This window comes from Rhopalosiphum maidis, chromosome 2, assembly GCF_003676215.2.
Source record: "Rhopalosiphum maidis isolate BTI-1 chromosome 2, ASM367621v3, whole genome shotgun sequence".
In the NCBI taxonomy this organism is placed as follows: Eukaryota; Metazoa; Arthropoda; class Insecta; order Hemiptera; family Aphididae; genus Rhopalosiphum; species Rhopalosiphum maidis.
Genome location: NC_040878.1, coordinates 55,974,117 through 55,995,646, shown reverse-complemented (window position 1 = coordinate 55,995,646; position 21,530 = coordinate 55,974,117). Strand labels below are relative to the sequence as shown.

Here is a 21,530-nt window from a genome sequence, read left to right as displayed (position 1 = left end):
TGTATTAATAATAATCAGCTATTTTGAATAATTAGTTTTAACCAAAACTCTCGGGGAAACTTTTAGTCAATCAACTTTAAGTCGATGAAAGTTGAAAATATAAAAATAATAAAATACATAGAATTTTATTTTTGTTAATTACGTTAAAACAAAATCTCAATTATTAATAAGACTTATTACAATATATATATTATCGTTTTAAAATTTTTTCTTTTTTAATTAGAAATAATAAGTGTGTAATTTTTACATTTTTTTATGATTTAATTTACTATTTCACAATACCTATATTATAGTTATTTACAGTTTTGTATATTATCGAATAGTTAGTCAATAATTATTATATATTTTTGATTCGTTATTTGTTAAAACCGATTCATAACATTTAATATACCTTATATATTATGATATGAAAATATAGCTAAATATGTAAATTAATATCATGATATTATTGAAGTTGATTTTGATTGCCGTTTAAAATAATGATTATTATATTATTATACTTGGTTCGCCAAAATAGTATGTTTGCGCACAAACTAAAACGTGTCGTACACTCGCCGCCGTAACAACCAATCATTCTAATCATTACTACTCACTAGCAGTCATATTCTCTGGGTTAATGAAGTATGGGAAACATGTATATACATTTATTAAATTACCTACAAAACATCGCTCGAACATCAAAATATATCGACAGTAGAATTATTATTCCGGAAGTAGCGTGAACGAAAAAACTATTATGTAATACACACACACACACACACACACACACACACACATAGAGGTAATTCGATTATGATGGAAACGTTTCCGCTATAAGCTCAAATGTAATATTTATTAGAATTTATTTTTTTTTTTTATCATCAATTTACCTTTTAATGCCTAGCACAGACGTACATTTATTTTACTTTTCAAGAAATAAATTAAATCGTTATACTACCTACATAAATAAAAAAAACTTAAAATTAAACACATACAGAGATTTCCATAATATTATGCACTACGACCAATTGCAGCCGTATACAGGAATTTTCTTAAGGGGTGTATTACCTCTCACATACACATATATTCTATTATAATTTAATTACATTTTATAATACATTTAAAACGTTATTTTATTAGTAGGCACTCGTATAATAGTATTAAGACACACAACTATGTTGGAAGAGGGTATCGTATACCTGCAGAAAACCTCTCCCTGTACCTATAGGTACGTGTCACTCGTAGGGTTAGGTTAGGACTATATTGGCTTTCTTTTCTACCGAGATTATATTTAATTATTTATACGTCATAAACAACGTTTTGAACGTAAAAAAAACATCAATCGTAAACTCATAATTAAATTATGTTTATTCGAAAAGAACGTGACTAGAATTTTAATTCTGGTATATTTTATTTTTCAGCATTAACGAATGTGTTTTAATTTTTAAAAGTATAACTATAATATTAACATTATGAATTTTCATATTTTCGTCTTGATTTTTTTTCGCTCAGTGAAATCGGAGTTAGTGAGTGATATCAAAAGACGTAAAAACAGCTAGGACTGTAATCTTTAATTATTTTTATTGAATTATAATATTTTATGGTGTACATTTTATTACGACAATGATATTATTATACTTGATTCAATTTCTTTTTTTTTTATATTTTATGAATACTATATTTTATAACATTTTACAAGTATGTGATTTCTGTAACGAAACATTATTCACTATAATACTTTTAATTAGTATAAAAATAAATATTTTATATATTTCAATGTAATGAAATTATATCACCATGTATATTATTATATTATAACAGGATTAAAGCCTAAAGATATTCACACATTTAACTATTTTTGTGCACGTTAAATAGACTGAGTATAAAAACAAGAATATAATAAAAACAATTTTTTGCTTATAAATTAGTACGTTAGAATTCGTCATTTTATTATGTTTTATTATCAAATCAAAAAAAAAAATCTAAACAGGGATTGTTGGAACTCGTAATTAGGTACAAAAATATATTTTTAAATTATTTGTTATGTAACAATATTGCCAATCGAGTACATCGTCCCTGAGGAGTTAGATATACCAAATCTATAATATAAGTTTTGATTTTCACATCTGAAAACTTCCGGGTAATTAATTCCGGCATGATGTACGTTTCATTTATTTTATCTTGTATATTGTTGGCTACTGAAATACAGAATTTTCATATGATATATTTTTAAGAACATCATCTCCAAATAAAATAGTACATATTAGAAGTTATTTTAAAGTCGTTGAATTTATAGTATTTTAAATGTATACTTATGCTGATCTTTGTCCTTAACATTTTTCTATAAACACATTACCTCTTGTTTAGCAAAGTGTTTTTTATTTAATGTGAAAAGAATAATATCTATTTAAAATTTAGTACTAACGAAGAAAGTTTGAATTTCTTGGCCATAGACTATTTGCCAATACAAGCAAATAATAATATGATGAGCATTAACTATTTACTAATTCACTAATAAACAGGTATTTTAATGTTTGATTTTTTTTTTTATTCAACAGCGCATTGATAAAATTAGTTATATGATTTTTGAGTTTACTGAGAAATATTTTTATTTTTGAGAAATTATCGTCGTAATAATTTTTGACAACCATATCTCGCCGAACACGTTTATCATGAATCATGATTATACAACATAAAATATAGTATAAGTATATATTTTACTGGTATACGATTTATATGACATCAATGTATAACCCAGTTATTGATTGAGTAATTTTGGAGAGATTTTTTCAGAAAAATTATTGTGGATCGCTAAAAAGCTCGTTAAGCTAGATTTAAATTAAATTATCCGGGATTTTAGTCGTTTACAAAAAATAATTTAATTCGTCACACAAACATAATCGTTGCTTTTACAGTATTATTTCGGTAGCTTGGATCAAATGGGTGTTAAAATTGGAAAATCTTAATCCAATTTAATTGAAATTTACTTTTTCTACTTTTCATCGTCATTGTAATCATTGGCGAAAAAAAGATACATTAACAGCGTTTTTAGTAAAACAATTTTGTCTCTAATGGCGTGTTTAATAAGATTAGAAAACTATTTTTAGAATGTATAGTTGTTATTTAGTTTTTAAATTATAAACTCAAAGTTGTGGCTCTTCGAGCTTAAGTATTAATTTCTTTAATTTATAAATCGTAATTATTACACATTTTATAGGTATTATAAAATTATTTTTATAACGAACTTAATAATTAGATAAAATCATATACTTATTAACCCTAGACTGCATAAATTAATTTTGATGGTGAAACTCAGTTAAAAAAAAATTATTTTTAGTTGTAAATAATGTTAATAAGCATCAAAAAATACTTTTTAAAATTATATTTGAATTTAATGTAATTATTTGGATCTAATTGTTTGTTATTATTAGGTTTATGCGTAATTTGTACATTCAACTATTTTCAAAAAATGATTTTTAATGATCAAATATTTTATGCATAGCCTACAGCTTACATTATATATTAATGTATAAATATTGCTATTAAAATAATTTATTTACTTATTAAAGTAATACAGTAAATTAAATTCACATTTTACCAAAAAATATTGTATTTAAAAATTACATTGTGTGTATTAAATACAAAAAAAATTTCAACTACGTGAAAAAATACTTATATTAAATGTTCAAATATTAGCTATGAAAATGGAACATTTTATACATTTTTATCTACAACATTTATATTAAATAAATTGCTAGGATTTTTGCGAATTGTGTATACATTTTAATTTCAAACACTTATGAATGAATAAAATCATGTCTAGGTTTCTTATTATTTTTAAACAGCTATAGTAATAAATAATACGAAACCTATTGTATTATTACATTATCATGCTTTCTGGCTTAATAACAATTTTTTTATCCATAGTTATAGAAAAAAAATATAGAAATTTCAATTTCCTATAGAAATAGTTCAAAAAGAAAATTATACCATGTATATAAAATGATGATATAAAAATTTTAAAGTAATAGGTTATTAATAGGTATTTAATAAAGTTACTTGTTTTTGAGTCATCAAAAAACTAAAATCGATTTTATTTAATATTGGTTTTGTGTAAAAATTCTCATTTTTTCTTAATTTTATTTTTTGGTTATTTTGAAAATTATTGTAATTTTTTTACTTTTAACTTCACAATGTACCAACTAGATTCAAATTGATATTATAAATCCCCTTCAAAGTTGAAAATTAAATCATTTTTACCCTAAAAGCTAATTATAGATAAAAAAAACACATTATTTTAAAATTAATACATTCATCGCTCCGCTCAGTATCTAAAATATATGTAAGAAATTTTGCATACATTTTAGTAAGCAAAGTAAACAGTTCTTAAAGTAAACATTATACTAATTATTATACAAAATATAATTTTTACTGTACTTTTTTTTTTAATTCACTTAATTTAATACCTTTTTGTAGATAATTGAATAATGTTTATACGTTTGATACGAAACGTATGTATTTCCCTACCACAAAAACAATCAATATATCATTAATTATAAAACTTATATTTTATTTTTAAATAAGACATACGTGTCTATGATAAATCCGTTACTACGAGTATATTGTTACAAACCTCGTGGAAGGGTTTCTTTATTTTGCAATATTATGACGTATGCTTATAGACAAAATGTTTATGACAACATTGACCACACCGGTGAAATATATTATTAGTTTAATATAATATTTATCGTGTTACAGGAAAACCAGATATCCTGGCCGCGGGCATTACTCTGTTGATGATGGTGCTTCTCGCAGCTGGCGTTAAAAAAAGTTTGATATTTAACCATCTGATGAACGTCATCAACTTAGGCGCGTGGGTTTTTCTCATGGGCGCCGGATTGTTCTACGTCAATCTTGATAATTGGACCAAGAATGATGGGTTTTTGCCGAACGGCTGGGGCGGGGTAAGTTCGTCAAACTGTTTCTAGAAATGCGTTTATATATTATACTACAATAATTAATAACAATATAGACGTAGTCGAATCAGTATTATTATTATTATTATTATTATTATTATTATTATTATCATCATCGATATTATCATAAAAGCATTGCGTTCGTCAAACAAACCATTAGTTGGGTTAAACTACCTATCGGTAAATTACATTGATGTTTTCGCATAAAATAATTTGGTTATAAGACTTGGCGTTTCACTATGTTCCACGCGATTATTGAACGTATTATACGCGTAAACTTCGAGTACCAAAAGTCAATATCGATGCGGCAAGATGATAATATTTCAAATCCACGACGGTATATTTTTGTTCGTTTTTTCATTTACCAGCCACTTTTGTGTTAAGCGCACCTGATAAAAATATTAGTGTCCATAATATGTATAATGTAATACGGAATCGGTGAAATGCAGGTGTTAACAGACAATGGTCGCTTATTATTATTTTTACGTATTCACATTTTAAAAACAATATTTTTATAAATATTATCATGCATGTCACGGATTTTATTTGATCACCATAGGTGTCGTTTGAATTTTGAAATTATTATAAGCTTTTGCAGCGGTTGGCTTAAAAGTTTGCTCGAAAACACTTAAGGGTTTATGTAAAATGTAATGAGACACGCAATTCTCTATAATGTGTAGATGTTTAGTAAAATGTATTTTTTTTTTTTAAATAATTTATCGGAGTTATTTTTTACAGTACCTACCTACATATTTTTTTTTATGTAAAACAGCACTTGAAACTCTTCTGAATAAATTTGGTTAAAATACAAATAAATTAAAAAATGCGTTTAAAAAAGCATTTTTGAACGTGTTTGATCAAACAGGGTGTAAATTTAAGATGATATTAAAATAAAGTTGGCCTTAAGTTACAGACGTGAATATTCCGCGTGCCTTTTATTATATGTAGATACGCTAGTCCTTGTTCTTCAATGTTCGAATAATCCTTTGATAATCCTTTCACACTTTGCGTATGTAAATCATAGATTTATCATGGCTGGTAGATAATTTTGTGTGCATTTGCATATTTTCATTAGTTGATTAAAAAAGTACACCTATAACCTAATTATTTGTTTTTTTAACTACGTATACGATTTCGATATTTTAAGAGTACGGATTAGATTTACTTTTATTTTTGTAATATTAGTACTTGAATACTAGAATATATTAAGTACTTTAAATTAATAATATGAGATTAGAAAAACGTTAAAATAGAGGCCAAGTATTTTTTTTTTATATTTCAAGTTTCAATACAAATTACTAAAACACAATTAACATAATTTATTGCAGCAATTGTTTTATTTTTACAAATCTTCCCAGATAAGTATATATTAAATAGTCTCTATACACCTTAATCGGTATTTTAAAATTTTAAATGATTTTCAATGTAATAAGTAATCACTGATGGATGAAGTATATATGTCTGTTAGGCTTAATCAATATGTCTCGCGCATTGGATAAATTTGACGTATGAACCAACAAAAGTCGTACGATAACCGCGACGAGTTAAATGGCCTCTCAATCACTTTGAAAGACAAGAAGGAGCTGTCAACGATAGTACAAATTCAATTTTACTGTGCGATATTTTTCAGTGTAAATAACTCAAACGGCATAGGAAGTATTACACGTAATATAATATAAATACAAACGAAAATAAAATAAATACCTTGTATATTGCGTCAATAGATTGTATTTGTTTTAAACACACATTTCGAATAAGCAACAACAATAAATATAATATGATATAATTATACTTAATCAAAATCCCTGTGGTCATAAAATAAATAATTTAGTTTATAGAAAGCTATAATATTTATAATTGATAATCCATTTTTTTAACATTTATTTCTAATCAAATATTGTGATGATTATTTTTAATATGTTAAGTTTGATATAAACTTTTTATCATAATATCATCGTTGTCTATAACACATTATTAATCGTCCATCTGGTATGATGCGTACAGTAACTTATAAGTTATTTATCAATGGATAACTGTTGAGTTTCGTTTAGGACATCGAACAAATGAATTTTCACACATTCGAATAGCATTGTATTGTTATAAATAACTCGTATGATAAAATAAAAAATGAATTTTCGTTTTACCCATAAATGAGTATAGTGAAAGCAAATGGCAATAAATAGTTCTGGTATATGAGCAGTAACTGGTCTAATAATACTGCCGAGAATAGTCACCTCGCCTTTACGATTACGTCTTCAGTTCGGTTGATTACGACCTCCTTTTTTATCCTTTTTTTTATTGATCCTTCAGTAACTGCACTGCAATCTCGTCCGTGTTAACAAAACCCATTTTAACAACTTGAAATACCTTTGGTGCTCTTGTACTAGGAACTATAAAATTATATAGATATATAACTACAATTTAAGCGTAACAGTAAGTACATATCAAATTATTATTAAAAACATGCCAGTTTTTTTTTATTGAACTTGATCGAATTTTAGGTATATCTAATAATTTTTTATAAGAAAAAAGAACATAATACTTATTTGTAAATAAGTAAATAAATTCTTTTAGAAGGTTTTATTTTATTTTATTTTAAATATATTTTCTACATCTATATATTATATTATGAGTAGGTAATTAATAATAAATTAGTTATACGCATAATAACATAATAAGAATAAATATGATATTATTATGTTAAATCACCAATTAAGTTATTCCAGAACTTTCAATATTACCATAAAATTATTAAAACACTGAAAGTAAAAAACAAAATATATTTTTAATAATAATGTTTGTGGCTTAAAATAAGTTAAACGATCTCTTACAATGTGGAGTTAATTTTGAAATTGATTTGACACAATTAAGGAATAATATATTATATAAAATCAAAATGTTGGAGTACATTTTTTTTATTTGAAGTTTTTTGATCCAAAGAGATTTAATTTTGATTGGAGATATCAGAAAGATTTACTTGCTAATACGCAAAGAGTACACTTCATTTATGTAGATCGTCGTTAAATAATTTGTTTAAATACCTTCGATATTATCAGAGCTTAATTAAATATAAGACTTAACATACAATAGTCTCAATTGAATTTTTTTTTTGATAGTACTAAATATTTTTATAAATTATATTAATCAAAGCATTATATTCATGTATTCTGAATAAAGAATGAATGCGGTAAATTTACAATAAAGTGTAATTTTTTTTTATAATAAAAAAAAATACTTAAGTATATATTAGTGACTTATTCAATGATGAACTACACTCAACATTTAATGTATCAAAGTAATTACCTATTTTTGCCCTTTTTAAATTTTTTTTGTTTAATATTTAATTTTATAACTAGTATAATAATAAGTTGAGTAACATTAATATTACTATGTGGCATTTTATGCATACATAATAATAAAATAATAACTTATTACAATTTTGAAATTCAGTTTTTACATTAGTTTTTTCATTCTATAATATGTGGCTATATAACAGATATAAAGCACGTCTACTCTACTCTAAACATTTCCATAAACTTAAGATTATTTAAGATTACTTTTAATGAAAAAAATTAATTTATATATGTATACTGATTTATTTTTAGCATATTAAAATTAATAATATTAAAAAAAAATAAAATGTGTAAAATGACATATTATTAATGAAAAAAATAATTTTAGGCACGTTTTCCTTTATTTGGACGGGATATGATAAACAATATGACAAGCTTTAGATTCTAGACTATTGAAGAACATTCCAACTAAAGTTGAATAAATAGTGAGATTTTAAGACATTTTGGGGTATTTCAAGGTTAGTTTAGGTTAATTGGGTAACCTATTTCATTGAAGATAAAACAATTGTGTTTGATTAAAACGAATTTGATAGTTTCCGTTATTAAAAACGAAGTTATTTAAAATGCAAGTTTAGTCAAACAAAACAATTTGACAATATACCACGATAAAATATTGTTAAAGGTAAGTTTGTAGCTTTATAATTGGATTTATTTTTTATACAATAAGATAAAAAAATATCCAACAATTTAATATTCTCGTTGGCATTCTTGATACGAGTATAATTTAATAGTTTTGTAGTAATATTATATTGACATGTGGCTTGACTGCTATAGCAAAAGTTTATAAACGAAACAAGTAAAGACTAAAAACGCTGTATTGAACCCCTAATATACAATTTCAAAACAAATATAATAACATAATAATATTTAAGGAAATATAATATATATAATGACATATTAATATACCAAATTCTTTGAGTTATAATAGAGTCAACAACGGTACCTACTTATTTGGTTATGAATCGATATTTTTCAACTTGCGAATACATAAATTATAGGTACTCGTATACATTTTAAAAATGTAAAAAAAAAAAAACATTTTAGTTTGTTCGAGCTTACAAAAAATATATTGATATAATGATATAATAAATGTAATAGTGTATAAAACATAAACATAATATCTTTTGGTAGATAGATTACAATTTATTGCAATTCTTATTGCAGTAAAAAATATACTACTATGATAAATTAAGTTTATGAATTAATGAGTAAATTTATTGAGAAATTCTGAAAACTATGATTTATTTTAGTGAGTGTATGTCGCTATTAGTGTATAGCTTTTAAAGCTATGTCGAAATCGGATAATATAGTTGGTAGGTAATAATTATACTATTTAATAATGTTTTTTAAGTACGCTTTTTTGAAAAATTTAATACATTCAAAATATTGATACAGTTGCGAGGAATAATTTCAAAAATTAGTATTATAACAGCAGCAAAATGACAAGTATTGATAGAGGTGTAACTAGTGTAAGTATTAGTAAACATATTTTACAGGTAAATAAACTATCGATGTACATATCATAAAAGTGACAACCTATCAGTATTAATGGAAATTGCTCGACGTGCTCTTTCAAATCATGAAATTTAAAATGAATTCATAAAAAATAAATTTGTTATTTATCCGAACCTTTAAAAGGCTAAATAAAAAATAGTAGTGTATGAATAAGAGAATTGAGGATTTTTTTTCACGTACTAGCAGTTTATGAAATGTGACGATAAAATAAATTAATGATATCTTGACTTTTATCAACTAACCAGTTAGGTATAAGATCAGAATAAAATTATTATAATTTTATTTATAAATTATATTCAAAAAATGTATGTTTTTCTTTTTAGTTATAAATGTTGAAGCTATATTGATATTGTTATTTAAAAAGGTTAGTCATTTTTTTTTTTTTTTATACACGAAATGGAAATTAAATAAAAGTATAATATATAAGGAGAACTTAATGTAAGGATTTTAAAATTTAAAATAGTTTATTTTTTTTACTAAAACTGTTATACCTACTATTACAAGATCAAACATTTAGTTATGTTTTTACGTTTTAAAATACGATGAACATGGAATGAGGTTAGTATGAGTATTTTGATTTGAAATGATGTAACGAATTCGTTTTTGATTAATTGTTTGTAAGACAATTAATCTTAAAACAATATTAATAGTTAAATGTGGTTCAACTTTAGATTTATGACGTACCTAAAAGCTTCTTTAAAAAAAATATTGTAAATTGTACATAACTACACGAAAACACGATAATGCGGTCGGACGAAGAGTATTCCTGGATGATTTAAAATTATGTTTTATCTAAAAGTCAATAATAACATTATCGTATAATCATTATACTATAATGTATATACGTGTTTTGATCTCAAAGAACTATATTAATGATTTAAAGGCAATGAAAAGTATAATTTATATAATATTTTGTATACAGTAATATGAATGGTGAGCATATTGAATCTGAAGTTGAAGAAATATATCCTGCTATCTTTAGTGGCAGGTATTATTGTTTAAATTAATTAATTGGTACAGCTAGTTGTATTCGGTAAATTTAATAACAAAACCATAATATTTCATTAATCATTTTTCCCGCCGATAACGTTATTACTTAATAACGGACTAATTTTGTTCATTTTCAATCAGAGATTATTTGTAATGATAATAGACACTATACTTTTAACAATAATTAAACTGATAAGATAGTGTATATTATAAAATATGAGGTCATCAACTTACTTTTAATAATTTCTCAGATTGGTGTTATGTACCTACTTAACCATAATTATTATTAATATATTTAATTTAATTTCAAATGATTTTATTTGCTTATAACGATATAATATTCCAAATTATAAAGTCCGTAACTAGGTTATTTATTAAGATGTCGTACCTTTAAAAAAAAAAACGAACAAAATAAAATTACGATAATTAACATTGGGTAATGGATTTAAACACAATATACACGCTTAAATCAAGCTTACAAGTTTAATGTCAGGTTGTTCAGAAATCTTATAATTTAATGTCTCGTTAAAATTTAATGGACCAATCGTGGTTACTGTTTGACGTTAAGAACATGTTAAATATTTGAGTATCTATTAAATTCTAATGAACGTTTGTCTAACCCAATATGAATTTATAGACAATGATAAAAGTAGGTAACCACGATGTCAAGTTAGTAGATACAAGTGGCTTATCATAATATTATTATGTATATGATATAAGTATTATAATCAATAATTTTTGTTTATAATAGTTATTTATATTTTAACTATTTAAAAAAAAAAAAAAAATCAAAGAAGTATAATTAAAAATCTGACTTCAATAAGTATCTACATTAAAATAGAAATTCATAAACAAAAAATGTATTTTTATTTCAATAAAATTTATTTAGCTTCAATAGCAACGCATTATTTATGCTCAAAAATGAATATGAATATTACAGTATAATCTCGCTAAACAAGCTCACTTTAATAGTTAATTCAGCGTTAATATAACCTTGTAATACAAATCATCAGTTAGAGCTTAGAATTATATATTTGTATACACTCAAATTTAAAATACAATGACATATGTTCATTCATATATACCAAAAGAATTTAAACTATGCAGTATAATATGCAATTATTATTATTATTATTTTTTTTTTATAAAATATGCATTTATATGAGAATAAACATTAAAAAATGCAAAATATTTCAAAAATTTTAATAATATGCATTCTTTTTTACTTCTACTACTATTTGTACATACAAAAAAATTATTGTTAAATATAAAGTATAGCTCAAAATATAGAAGGCAATGGTGAAGGGGAAGGGTGTGAAAAGATTCTTTCTATTATTAAATAAGATTTATTATTTAATTTTTTTTTTTTGTTTCTAAATACAATTGATTTAACACGTAAGAAAATTTAATTTTAACAAAAATATCTACTTTTATATTATTTGATATATATTATAATATATTGTCATGTTTAATTTTAACTTTTTTTATTTCAAACATAGTGCATTAATTACATCGAAATCACGATTATGTTGATTTTTTCAGAATATATTATACTTTCGGACCACAAACGTGTATAGAATAAAGTGGTTTATCATTAAATTTTAAAACAACCTTACTAGCTGGTCAGTTAGTGTAGCTTAAGTCTCATGTATGCTCGATCACGCTTTTTTTTACATTTCTAAACATTTAAATACCGAAACGTATATTATAATTTCCCTAATGTGGAATAAGTTAAAAGAATATATTTAAGTACTGAAGTAGAGGATTCAAATTTAAAGAGTAGAAATTAAATTGAGAGATAAATGCAGGGAATTAATTACTAGTTATTAATTATTATAGTAGAAAAGAACAGGAGAAGAATCTAATTTATATTTGATACATAATAAATATTTGTTATATATTTTATGTATTTGTTTTAAACATAATTTTTTTATTAGGCAATCTGTATACAATTTGAACAATCAGCTTAATTAATAATTTTTAGTACACACAGGAAACACAGGGTGAAGAAACCTCTCAGTAGATGTACTTAGTCAATAGATAGTTAATATTATAGCTAGCTTATACACTTGCAATTACATTTTATTTTATTTTTAAATAACAGCTAATGAATTTATATTTCACGTGAGAAGGTCACGATACCACTGTATTTTTAATCTTTTTAGGGGATTACCGGGTATGGATATAGATGTTAGTTGAGAAATAATATTTTATGTATAAAATTAATATATTTAATTTTTAATGTTTTTATTTATCAGAAAAATTATTAATAAAGTATAATTGATCGGTTGTTGAATACATAATTATAACTAGGTTTTTTTTTTATAAAAAAATTAGAAATAAAACAATTCCATTAAGTATATTTTTCTTACATAATCATTTAAAAAGAAACGATATAAAATAAATATGATAAGATAATCACAAATGTGTGAAATGTATCTTTTAACAAGGGTATTTTTAGATTGTAAACACGTATGATAAATTGACAAATCCGTATAATAAGAGAAACAATTGGAATGCAAAAACAGTTTTAAAAAATAAGAAAAAAATATATAATAGCTTATACAATAAGACACATTGGTCATAAATTCACTAGTCTACAAGATTTCTAAAATATAATAATAATCGTTTATACATTTAATAATCAAAAAACATTTGATAAATTAATAATATTATTAAAGTCAACATTTATTTTCAAGTGCTTAACATTAATATTTGACTCAACGATTATTTAATACAAATACAACTAACATATTTAAAAATATATCAAACCGTAGTAATATTTCTATGTTTGATTAGGTTAATTTTCAACAAAATATTTAAGCATGCATATTGCAATATTATATAATATGATATTATGCAAATGTTACGCGATTTTAATGTGGTTACAACGATTCATACCTAATCAAAAAATTGTGTAATATTTTTTTAAAATTACTCTTTAGTCTGTAAACATTTTTAACATAACACAAAATATTGCTTTTAAAGTATTTTATCTAATGTACATTTATTTTGTTTTTATTTAGGTATTTAAAGGGGCAGCAACTTGTTTTTACGCTTTTATTGGATTTGACATCATCGCTACCACTGGTGAAGAAGCTCATAACCCCAAAAAATCTATTCCATTGGCTATCATGGCTAGTTTGGTTATTATACTTGTAGCGTATGTTAGCTCTTCAATAATGCTCACACTTATAGGTAAGTAATTAATGATATTATTTGTGTAAATAACACAGAACCTAGTACAGCCATTTATAAATAATTTCATCCGTATTCTTAGAATATTTTGAGTTAAATATCGAAATTAAAAAACAATTAAAATAATATTAAATGCATAAGTTTATAAGCCTTAATACAGTTTAGGAAAATAATTAAAATTCATTATTATGGTATTTAAAAATTTTAAATTAAACCATTAGGTAGATATTTATACATATATTATTTAAGTAGAGATTGGATGTGTATAATTTATTATTCGGAGCTGTATAACTGTATTAAAACAGGTTACTTCATTTTATTGCAAATTATTTAAAAAAAGAAAACATAGATAAATTTCAATAATTAAGAATAATGGTTTTTTTTTTTTTGGTAAGTTTTAAATATAGTTCAACATTATTATAGTTTAATTTATTTTGTATCTATATTATAGCAATATAATCTTTATAATATGAGAATTAATATATTATATGCCTGGTAAATACCAAATAAATATGAATTTTGTAACTATTTATTTTAGAAAACGTAATATTTGAGAAAATCATATGTTGTTCAATCTAAAACGAATTAAAATTAAATGTCTTATTTTTGATCTAAAGTAATTTTATCATTCTTTAAAAATAAACAAGTGCTAAATAATCTTTTTCATTCTGTTATTATTTTTTTTTTCTTTTGTTTACCAATGATTACAATTTTAAGTAAAATCCACATTTATGATATCAAAAAAAAAACATTTGTGAGCATTCCCACATTTTTTGGACTGAACGAGTGTACACAACTTGAGATAATATTTTATTTTTCTTCAGTATTTATTGTAGTATTAGATATTTTTTGACAAATGTATTGATATACAAATGAATCAATATCCAGCCCAATCCGTTTAAATAAAATAACGGATGAGTAAAACAAGACAATGGGAGAATACAAAATGTTTACTTATCTTCATTATTTAAACTAAACGATTTATATATTTATAATTCATCATTATAAACAAAACTCACGTTTTCATTAAGTTATATAATATTATTTGAGACTAAAGTTAAGGACTGTTTTAAAACAAAAAGCTATTAGTTCTTTTATAAATGAAAAAAAAAGCGTTTTGAAAAATATATTAAAAAATGCAATTATTTGTAACTTAAAGTTATTTTGTTTACTAAGATAATTAAAAACAATAATCTATTAAACCCATTAAAATATAACCAGTGATCATTTTTATCGATACATAATATACAATATTTCATTATAATTATTGTGAGCACACATAATACAATTTAAGTATAGAAAACATGCACTTTACAAACTTTATAGCTTTCAACGCAGCAGTTATTATTTTTATTTTAGTTTTGTGTAACTTATACATATTTTTCTTTATAATAACGTAATAATATTTCCGTCTTTGTAAAATGTATAGTATTATTTATTTACTGTATACGAGAAAAACTACCGCAGCTTTATTATTACACAAGTTGATTTTCTTGAAAACTATTCAGAACTATAGCTTTTCTCTAACTTATTTCACATTTTGTCGGAAATTACTCACAATTTATTATCAACCTAAAATAATAATCATTCGAATAAAATGCCTTTAATTTATTAAGATCGTCTCCGAGTGTATAACAGCGCATAACCACTCAAACAAAGCTAATTTTCGAGGCTAATTTTATTGAAGAGAACAACATCAAAAGTGTTTATTGTTTTCAATCGTATATCTACCCTGTTTATCAGGAAACATAAACAAATTAAATAATATACTTATTATACTACGCCAGAAGTACCTATGATATTCTTGATGTTAATAGTGGACACATAATTTATTATAACCTATATTATATTATATTGTTCTCCAAGAAATATATTGGCTATTTGTTTGAACAATAATATTGTTTGAATTAAAACTTGCGTTAATTGTACAAGTTTTTCGCGTTATATTTTTTTGTATTGATTATAAAATATTATAATATTATTACTAGTTACTGTTATTACTTATGTTGTTACAGAAATAGTTACGGCGAGTGCTGTCTTTGAATGTTTATCTTAAATTTATTAATTAATTTAGCATCATCTGCATATTCTACGTAATACTATAACGATATTCAACTCAATATAAGGATTGTTATTATTTTTATCTTGAAAGACAACACAGAAACCAATGTTTATATAATTTATGTATAAGTATCATAATAGGCAGAGATTTAATCAGATTTTAGAGAAAAGAGATAAAATTTATTTTAATTTATATTTATATATTTTAATGGCTAAATAAAGTCACCTAAGCACACTCTCCCATAATTTTATAAAATGTATTAGTTTCATAAATTTATGTGTTACTTATGATTGCACAATAAATAATAATTTTTATAACTTATGAATTATAGATAATAATAATCAAAGATAATTTTTCTACTACTGTGACAAATCATAAATGTGTCTTAAATTGTTATTGAATACCTTTAGTAATAATAAAAAAATAATATTGAATATATATGGCCTTGGGCTAAAAACTAAAGCCAACTCCAATTTTAGACAAAATTATTTTAAACCAACGAGGAAATAACGAGGAATCGTTAAAAACACAACAAGACGTTCTGTAATAAGAAAACTCTTGAAATATTCTTAGGGGAAATTATTTTAGTGTTTAATCTCTTAATATTATATCTTGATATGAAAACAAGTGTTGTTATTAAAAATCTCATCAGATTGTAGTGAACTGTTTCAAAATGTCAAAATCTATGTATAGACTATAGTTAATTTAATATTATTCTAACATTTTAACAAAGCGTTTTATTTTTTTTAGTACCGTATACAAAAATCGACGAAAACGCCGCTCTGCTAGACATGTTTGTGCAGGTAGGTGCGCCTAGATGTCAGATGGTTGTTGCCGCGGGAGCGATGGCCGGTCTATTAGTGAGCATGTTCGGTTCCATGTTTCCGATGCCCAGAATCATTTATTCAATGGCCCAAGACGGTTTGTTGTTCAAGTAAGCGTCCGAAACGCACGTAGATAGTTTTTACTCGCAGAAAATAACAACTTTATATCGACTATAACGATCATCAATGGTCATTACCATCGTTATTTTTTTTATATTTTAGGTCATTAAGTCAGATATTTCCGTTGACCGGTACACCGGTAGTGGCCACTGTACTGTCTGGCGTGGCGTCCGCAGTAGCTGCACTTGTTATTAATTTGGACACGCTTATCGAAATGATGTCTATTGGTAAGTATCTCAGCTGAAATATAAACGAACACATTTTTGGCACGTGTATATTCCTCTAGATTTTATTATTCGAATCACGATTTATTTTTCTAAGAAAATCGTAACTGCGTGTCGCCGTAAGAACAAAAACAACAAATCATTAAACTTAGCGTATTACGTATGTTATTTAAATTATATTCAGGAGTTGAATAAATCCATACAAATTTGGTTGCGTTTGCATATTGTATGAACTTAAGGTCTTAACAGGACGTCATATTCGCATATTAGGACATTGTGTTATCTCCGTTATACAAACATACCTAGAACAATATAGCAATTTTGGGTTCAGCAGAACTAATGTTGTGTTGTCAGTTTCAATACATAAGTTAATTGACCTATTATCAGACTTTCAGGTAAAAACATTTGTCTGTGTTTTTATGTTGATTTTTGAGCTATTGTATGATTATGAAATCGTAAATATGTATAAAAACATTTTTGATTTTAATTCAAAATAAAAAAATAAAAATAAAATACTTTAAATTTTAATGTACAGTAATAATTTGACTATATAGGTATTTTACTTGTTACCGATAAAGTGTATAATATTTGTGTTAAAAAATGTTTGGTTAATATTTTTTTAAGGGAGTTTATTGAAACTTGGTTCGTTAACATATTTTTCTATTTATTTGTGACATAATATGATTTATTGTGTATACTTTGGTTAAATTAAGAATAATTAGTTAACGAGGGGTTCAATTTTTATCAGTATAATATAATATTTTTCAAGTAAATAATTAAGTATCTATTTGTTAATTTGTTTTAAGCTAATCAGGGTGTATACATTATGCGCAAAAAACGAAATGTTTGATTAATTAGATAAATTAGTTAACGATGATTTGGGGAGGTATTCAAAAATGTTTTATATTTAAATGATTAAACTTTCTGCTTTATAATTTGATTCATCACTTTTTGGATGATCTAGCGAATAGTTCATCTCAATTTTGTTCAAATATTGTGATATTATATTTGTATAGTAACTATAAGGATTTTTCTTTCATTACGAAATCTTATCATATCCTAATTTTAGTATAGTAAAATGTTTTACATTACTTTATTCAAAAACTTGCTGGGACACCCATCCATACGCTTAAGAGGATAATGTAATATTTGAATACGTTTTTATTTCAATATTTTGTTTAAAATTGCATGTGCTTGACCCGCGTACCGAGAATAAATTTTGTTTCGTCGAAAATCCAATCTTTGTCGACCTAATGCGTTATGAAAATGGAAATTTCGGGAGTTAGTAGCAATATTATTATGATATCTCATCATTATGTATAATGTATAATATATATATATATATATATACATAAAGTGAGCCGATGAAATCTTGAAAGCTTTTGAAACCGTGTAGGGATCAGTGCGTAACATCTGAATAGAGATTTGTCATCAGAGAAGTCACCTATATACCATTGTGTTTTGTATTGAAAGGGGTTCGATGAATAAAATACATATGGTATAATGCGAGACTATATGGGACAATAACCATCAATATAGCCATTTATATATAGAAAAATATTGTATTTTCATGTAATATTGTTGTTTATCGAAATTTTACGAATAACAGACATCCGTCCAAATCCACAACAACAATAACATTTTTAACATCATTTTTTTTTAGTGTCATCCACAGTGGAACAACATGATAGCTTCTAAATAATTTAAATTAATTAATTAAAATAAAAATGTATAACTTTATGATTTCGTACCCATAAAGTGTGCCTTTTTTTATACAGTTACGTTAATTTAATTCATTGCAGAGTGCAAGGACTAAATTGGAATTAAGGTTAATTTATTGGAACCTCTGAGTAGTTAAAACGCATATACGCAATAGTTCAATATATAATAATGAATAAAGTATTAGTTGCTTTTAGGGGTTAATGCGCAACTTGTTGATTAAAGTGTATACCAATATAGTTATATGAATAGAGTTTGATTTTGTTCGACGAGAACGTTTCAATGGTATCGGTAAGTATAGATATGTTTTTGCAACATATAACCTAATAATAATAGTCCAAGTAGATTATTATAACATTGTATTATTTACAATTGAATGTTTAATGTTTTTGAATGATTGCCTAACTAAACTGGTAAAAAAAATATCTATACAATAATAATAGTAATAACAGTAAAAACGAAAATCTCATTCGCCGTCCAACGTTATAAAACGACCAAATCGTTTGGCGTGGGTCAAACAATATATCACCGATAATCGGGTACACAGAAATCGCCAAATGTACGTAGGGAGAATTTTAGAAAACCAAATGATATTATTACAATAAGTACTAAACGATATATTTTATCATACTATATTTAATCGATTTCTTGCCATTGGTTAATGTAAATCTTTATTATACCATTATAATATCGTATATATGTTACCGTACATGCTATACAATATATTTATATTTATTTAAATACAATTATATAATATGAATAAAAAAAAAATATTGACATTAAAATAAAAAATAAAATTTTCTATAAATAGTTCAAAAATAGTCAAAATATTTTTTGAACTGTATCGTATTATACGTTACATCATAGGAAAAGATAATATAAATTTAAAATGTCTGTATTTTTTCATTTTTGAATTAAAATAAAATAAAAAAATCAATTTAGTTAAATCTGGTTTAGCATGAAAATTCCTTAATATTTTATTTGTTTTTCCTAACTATGTTATATTATATATTTAAAAAAAAAATACTGAGAATTTTTAATTTTGACTTCTCTAAAGGACTTTCTCTTGCTATTTAAAACCACTCATTTAGTTAAAATTTAAAGAATTTTATTTTAACTATATTATATACTAAATTACTACTTACTATAATAATACAATGACGTTTGGAATTAAATAAATTACTTGCGGCTCCGAAAAAGATTATCTATAAATTTGAAACTATGTATACAAATTACAATTTGTATTAATTCATATAGATTTTATATTTTTATGACATATATGGTTTTAAGAAATATAGCATATGTATAGTTAGAAAAGGAAACTATTTTAAAAATAGTGTTTATTTAGTTTTAAATACAGATACTTTAAGAAAGTATTTAAAATATGCATTTGAGTACATAAAAACTATATTTGAATAATTTTACTCGAGTACTTAACAAAACTGAAGGAATGTGTAACAATGTATTATATTATATACATAAACCGGTGCTGGATACAGTATAAATAATACATTGTGTCATTATATTCTTAGTTCTACGAATTTTAGATTTATGAATTGATAATCGACAATAGCAACTCAGAAAACCTAAAATTAATGTATGTAATCCAAGTTTTCGAGTATAAACCAGCTTTAATTTTCATGTTTAGAGTTCACGTGACAGTATTAAAAATAAGTAAATTTTTCAAAAAATCGATGTTCTAAAATATATTATGTATTGGATAAAATACGTCTGTAAACAAAGGGTCTGAGATCATATTAGAATTGGGAAAAGAGTCGAGTATGGGCTCAATATTCTCGGGTAGATAGCGAGTGCGTCTATAAAATATTCTATCGTTGAAATACCAATAGTATAATATAATAATATATTATTCACCGCACACAAATAATCTAAATGGCGATGACCATTATTTATGTTTTTTCGTGAAGGCACGTTGTTTGCCTACACTCTAGTGTCGACGTGCGTGCTGATACTCCGGTACCAGCCGCAGACATCCACCGTAATACACTTCTTCCCAGAGACGATACGATCACCCATGAACGCGCCCAAACAGATCGTCACCAATGGACGGGTAAACTTTGTAAATATAAAACGATCGCGGTTAAGCGAGTTTGCAACCACTGACTCCGTCGTGTATTGTATGTTGATTCAGGTGGTGCAGGATGACCAAAAATACGCGTACACAAATCAGGGATACGGTAACCAGACGTCGTTTTACCAGACACAGTTGCCGCTACCGCAGCAAATCATACCGTCGCACCAGTCGCAGAGGATCATGGTCCGAAAGGTGACGAGAAGGTAAATTAATCTTTATCACGTTAATATTGCACATCATAATATCGTGCAATTATCATAATATTATTTTATCACTATAAGCTTTAATGACGCGATACGAATCGTCTATAACTGCGATCGTTATTTATTTTTGTATATATAATTTTTTTTTTTTACGTAATATTTTTATGTTTTTGATAAACACACTTCAAAATGTTTGTATCATGGTGAAAAACAATGTTTATATTTGAACGTTTAATAGATTTCAGCAGAATAAAATAAATTATACATAAATG

At 24.7% G+C, this 21,530-nt stretch overlaps 1 protein-coding gene across 2 annotated transcripts in view; it reads left to right on the top strand.

Annotated features, from left to right (window-relative positions):
- The window catches only part of LOC113553741 (cationic amino acid transporter 2), an 88,228-nt gene that overhangs the window by 49,997 nt on the left and 16,701 nt on the right, over positions 1–21,530 (top strand). Inside the window, exons 5-10 of one of the 2 annotated variants that reach the window (XM_026957240.1) lie at positions 4,738–4,943; positions 13,840–14,011; positions 16,824–17,007; positions 17,120–17,244; positions 20,889–21,031; positions 21,113–21,258. In XM_026957240.1, coding sequence (XP_026813041.1) covers positions 4,738–4,943; positions 13,840–14,011; positions 16,824–17,007; positions 17,120–17,244; positions 20,889–21,031; positions 21,113–21,258 — 976 coding nt within the window. Of the gene's footprint in view, positions 1–4,737; positions 4,944–13,839; positions 14,012–16,823; positions 17,008–17,119; positions 17,245–20,888; positions 21,041–21,112; positions 21,259–21,530 lie in introns of both variants that reach the window. The other variant, XM_026957239.1, reaches the window with a different exon arrangement.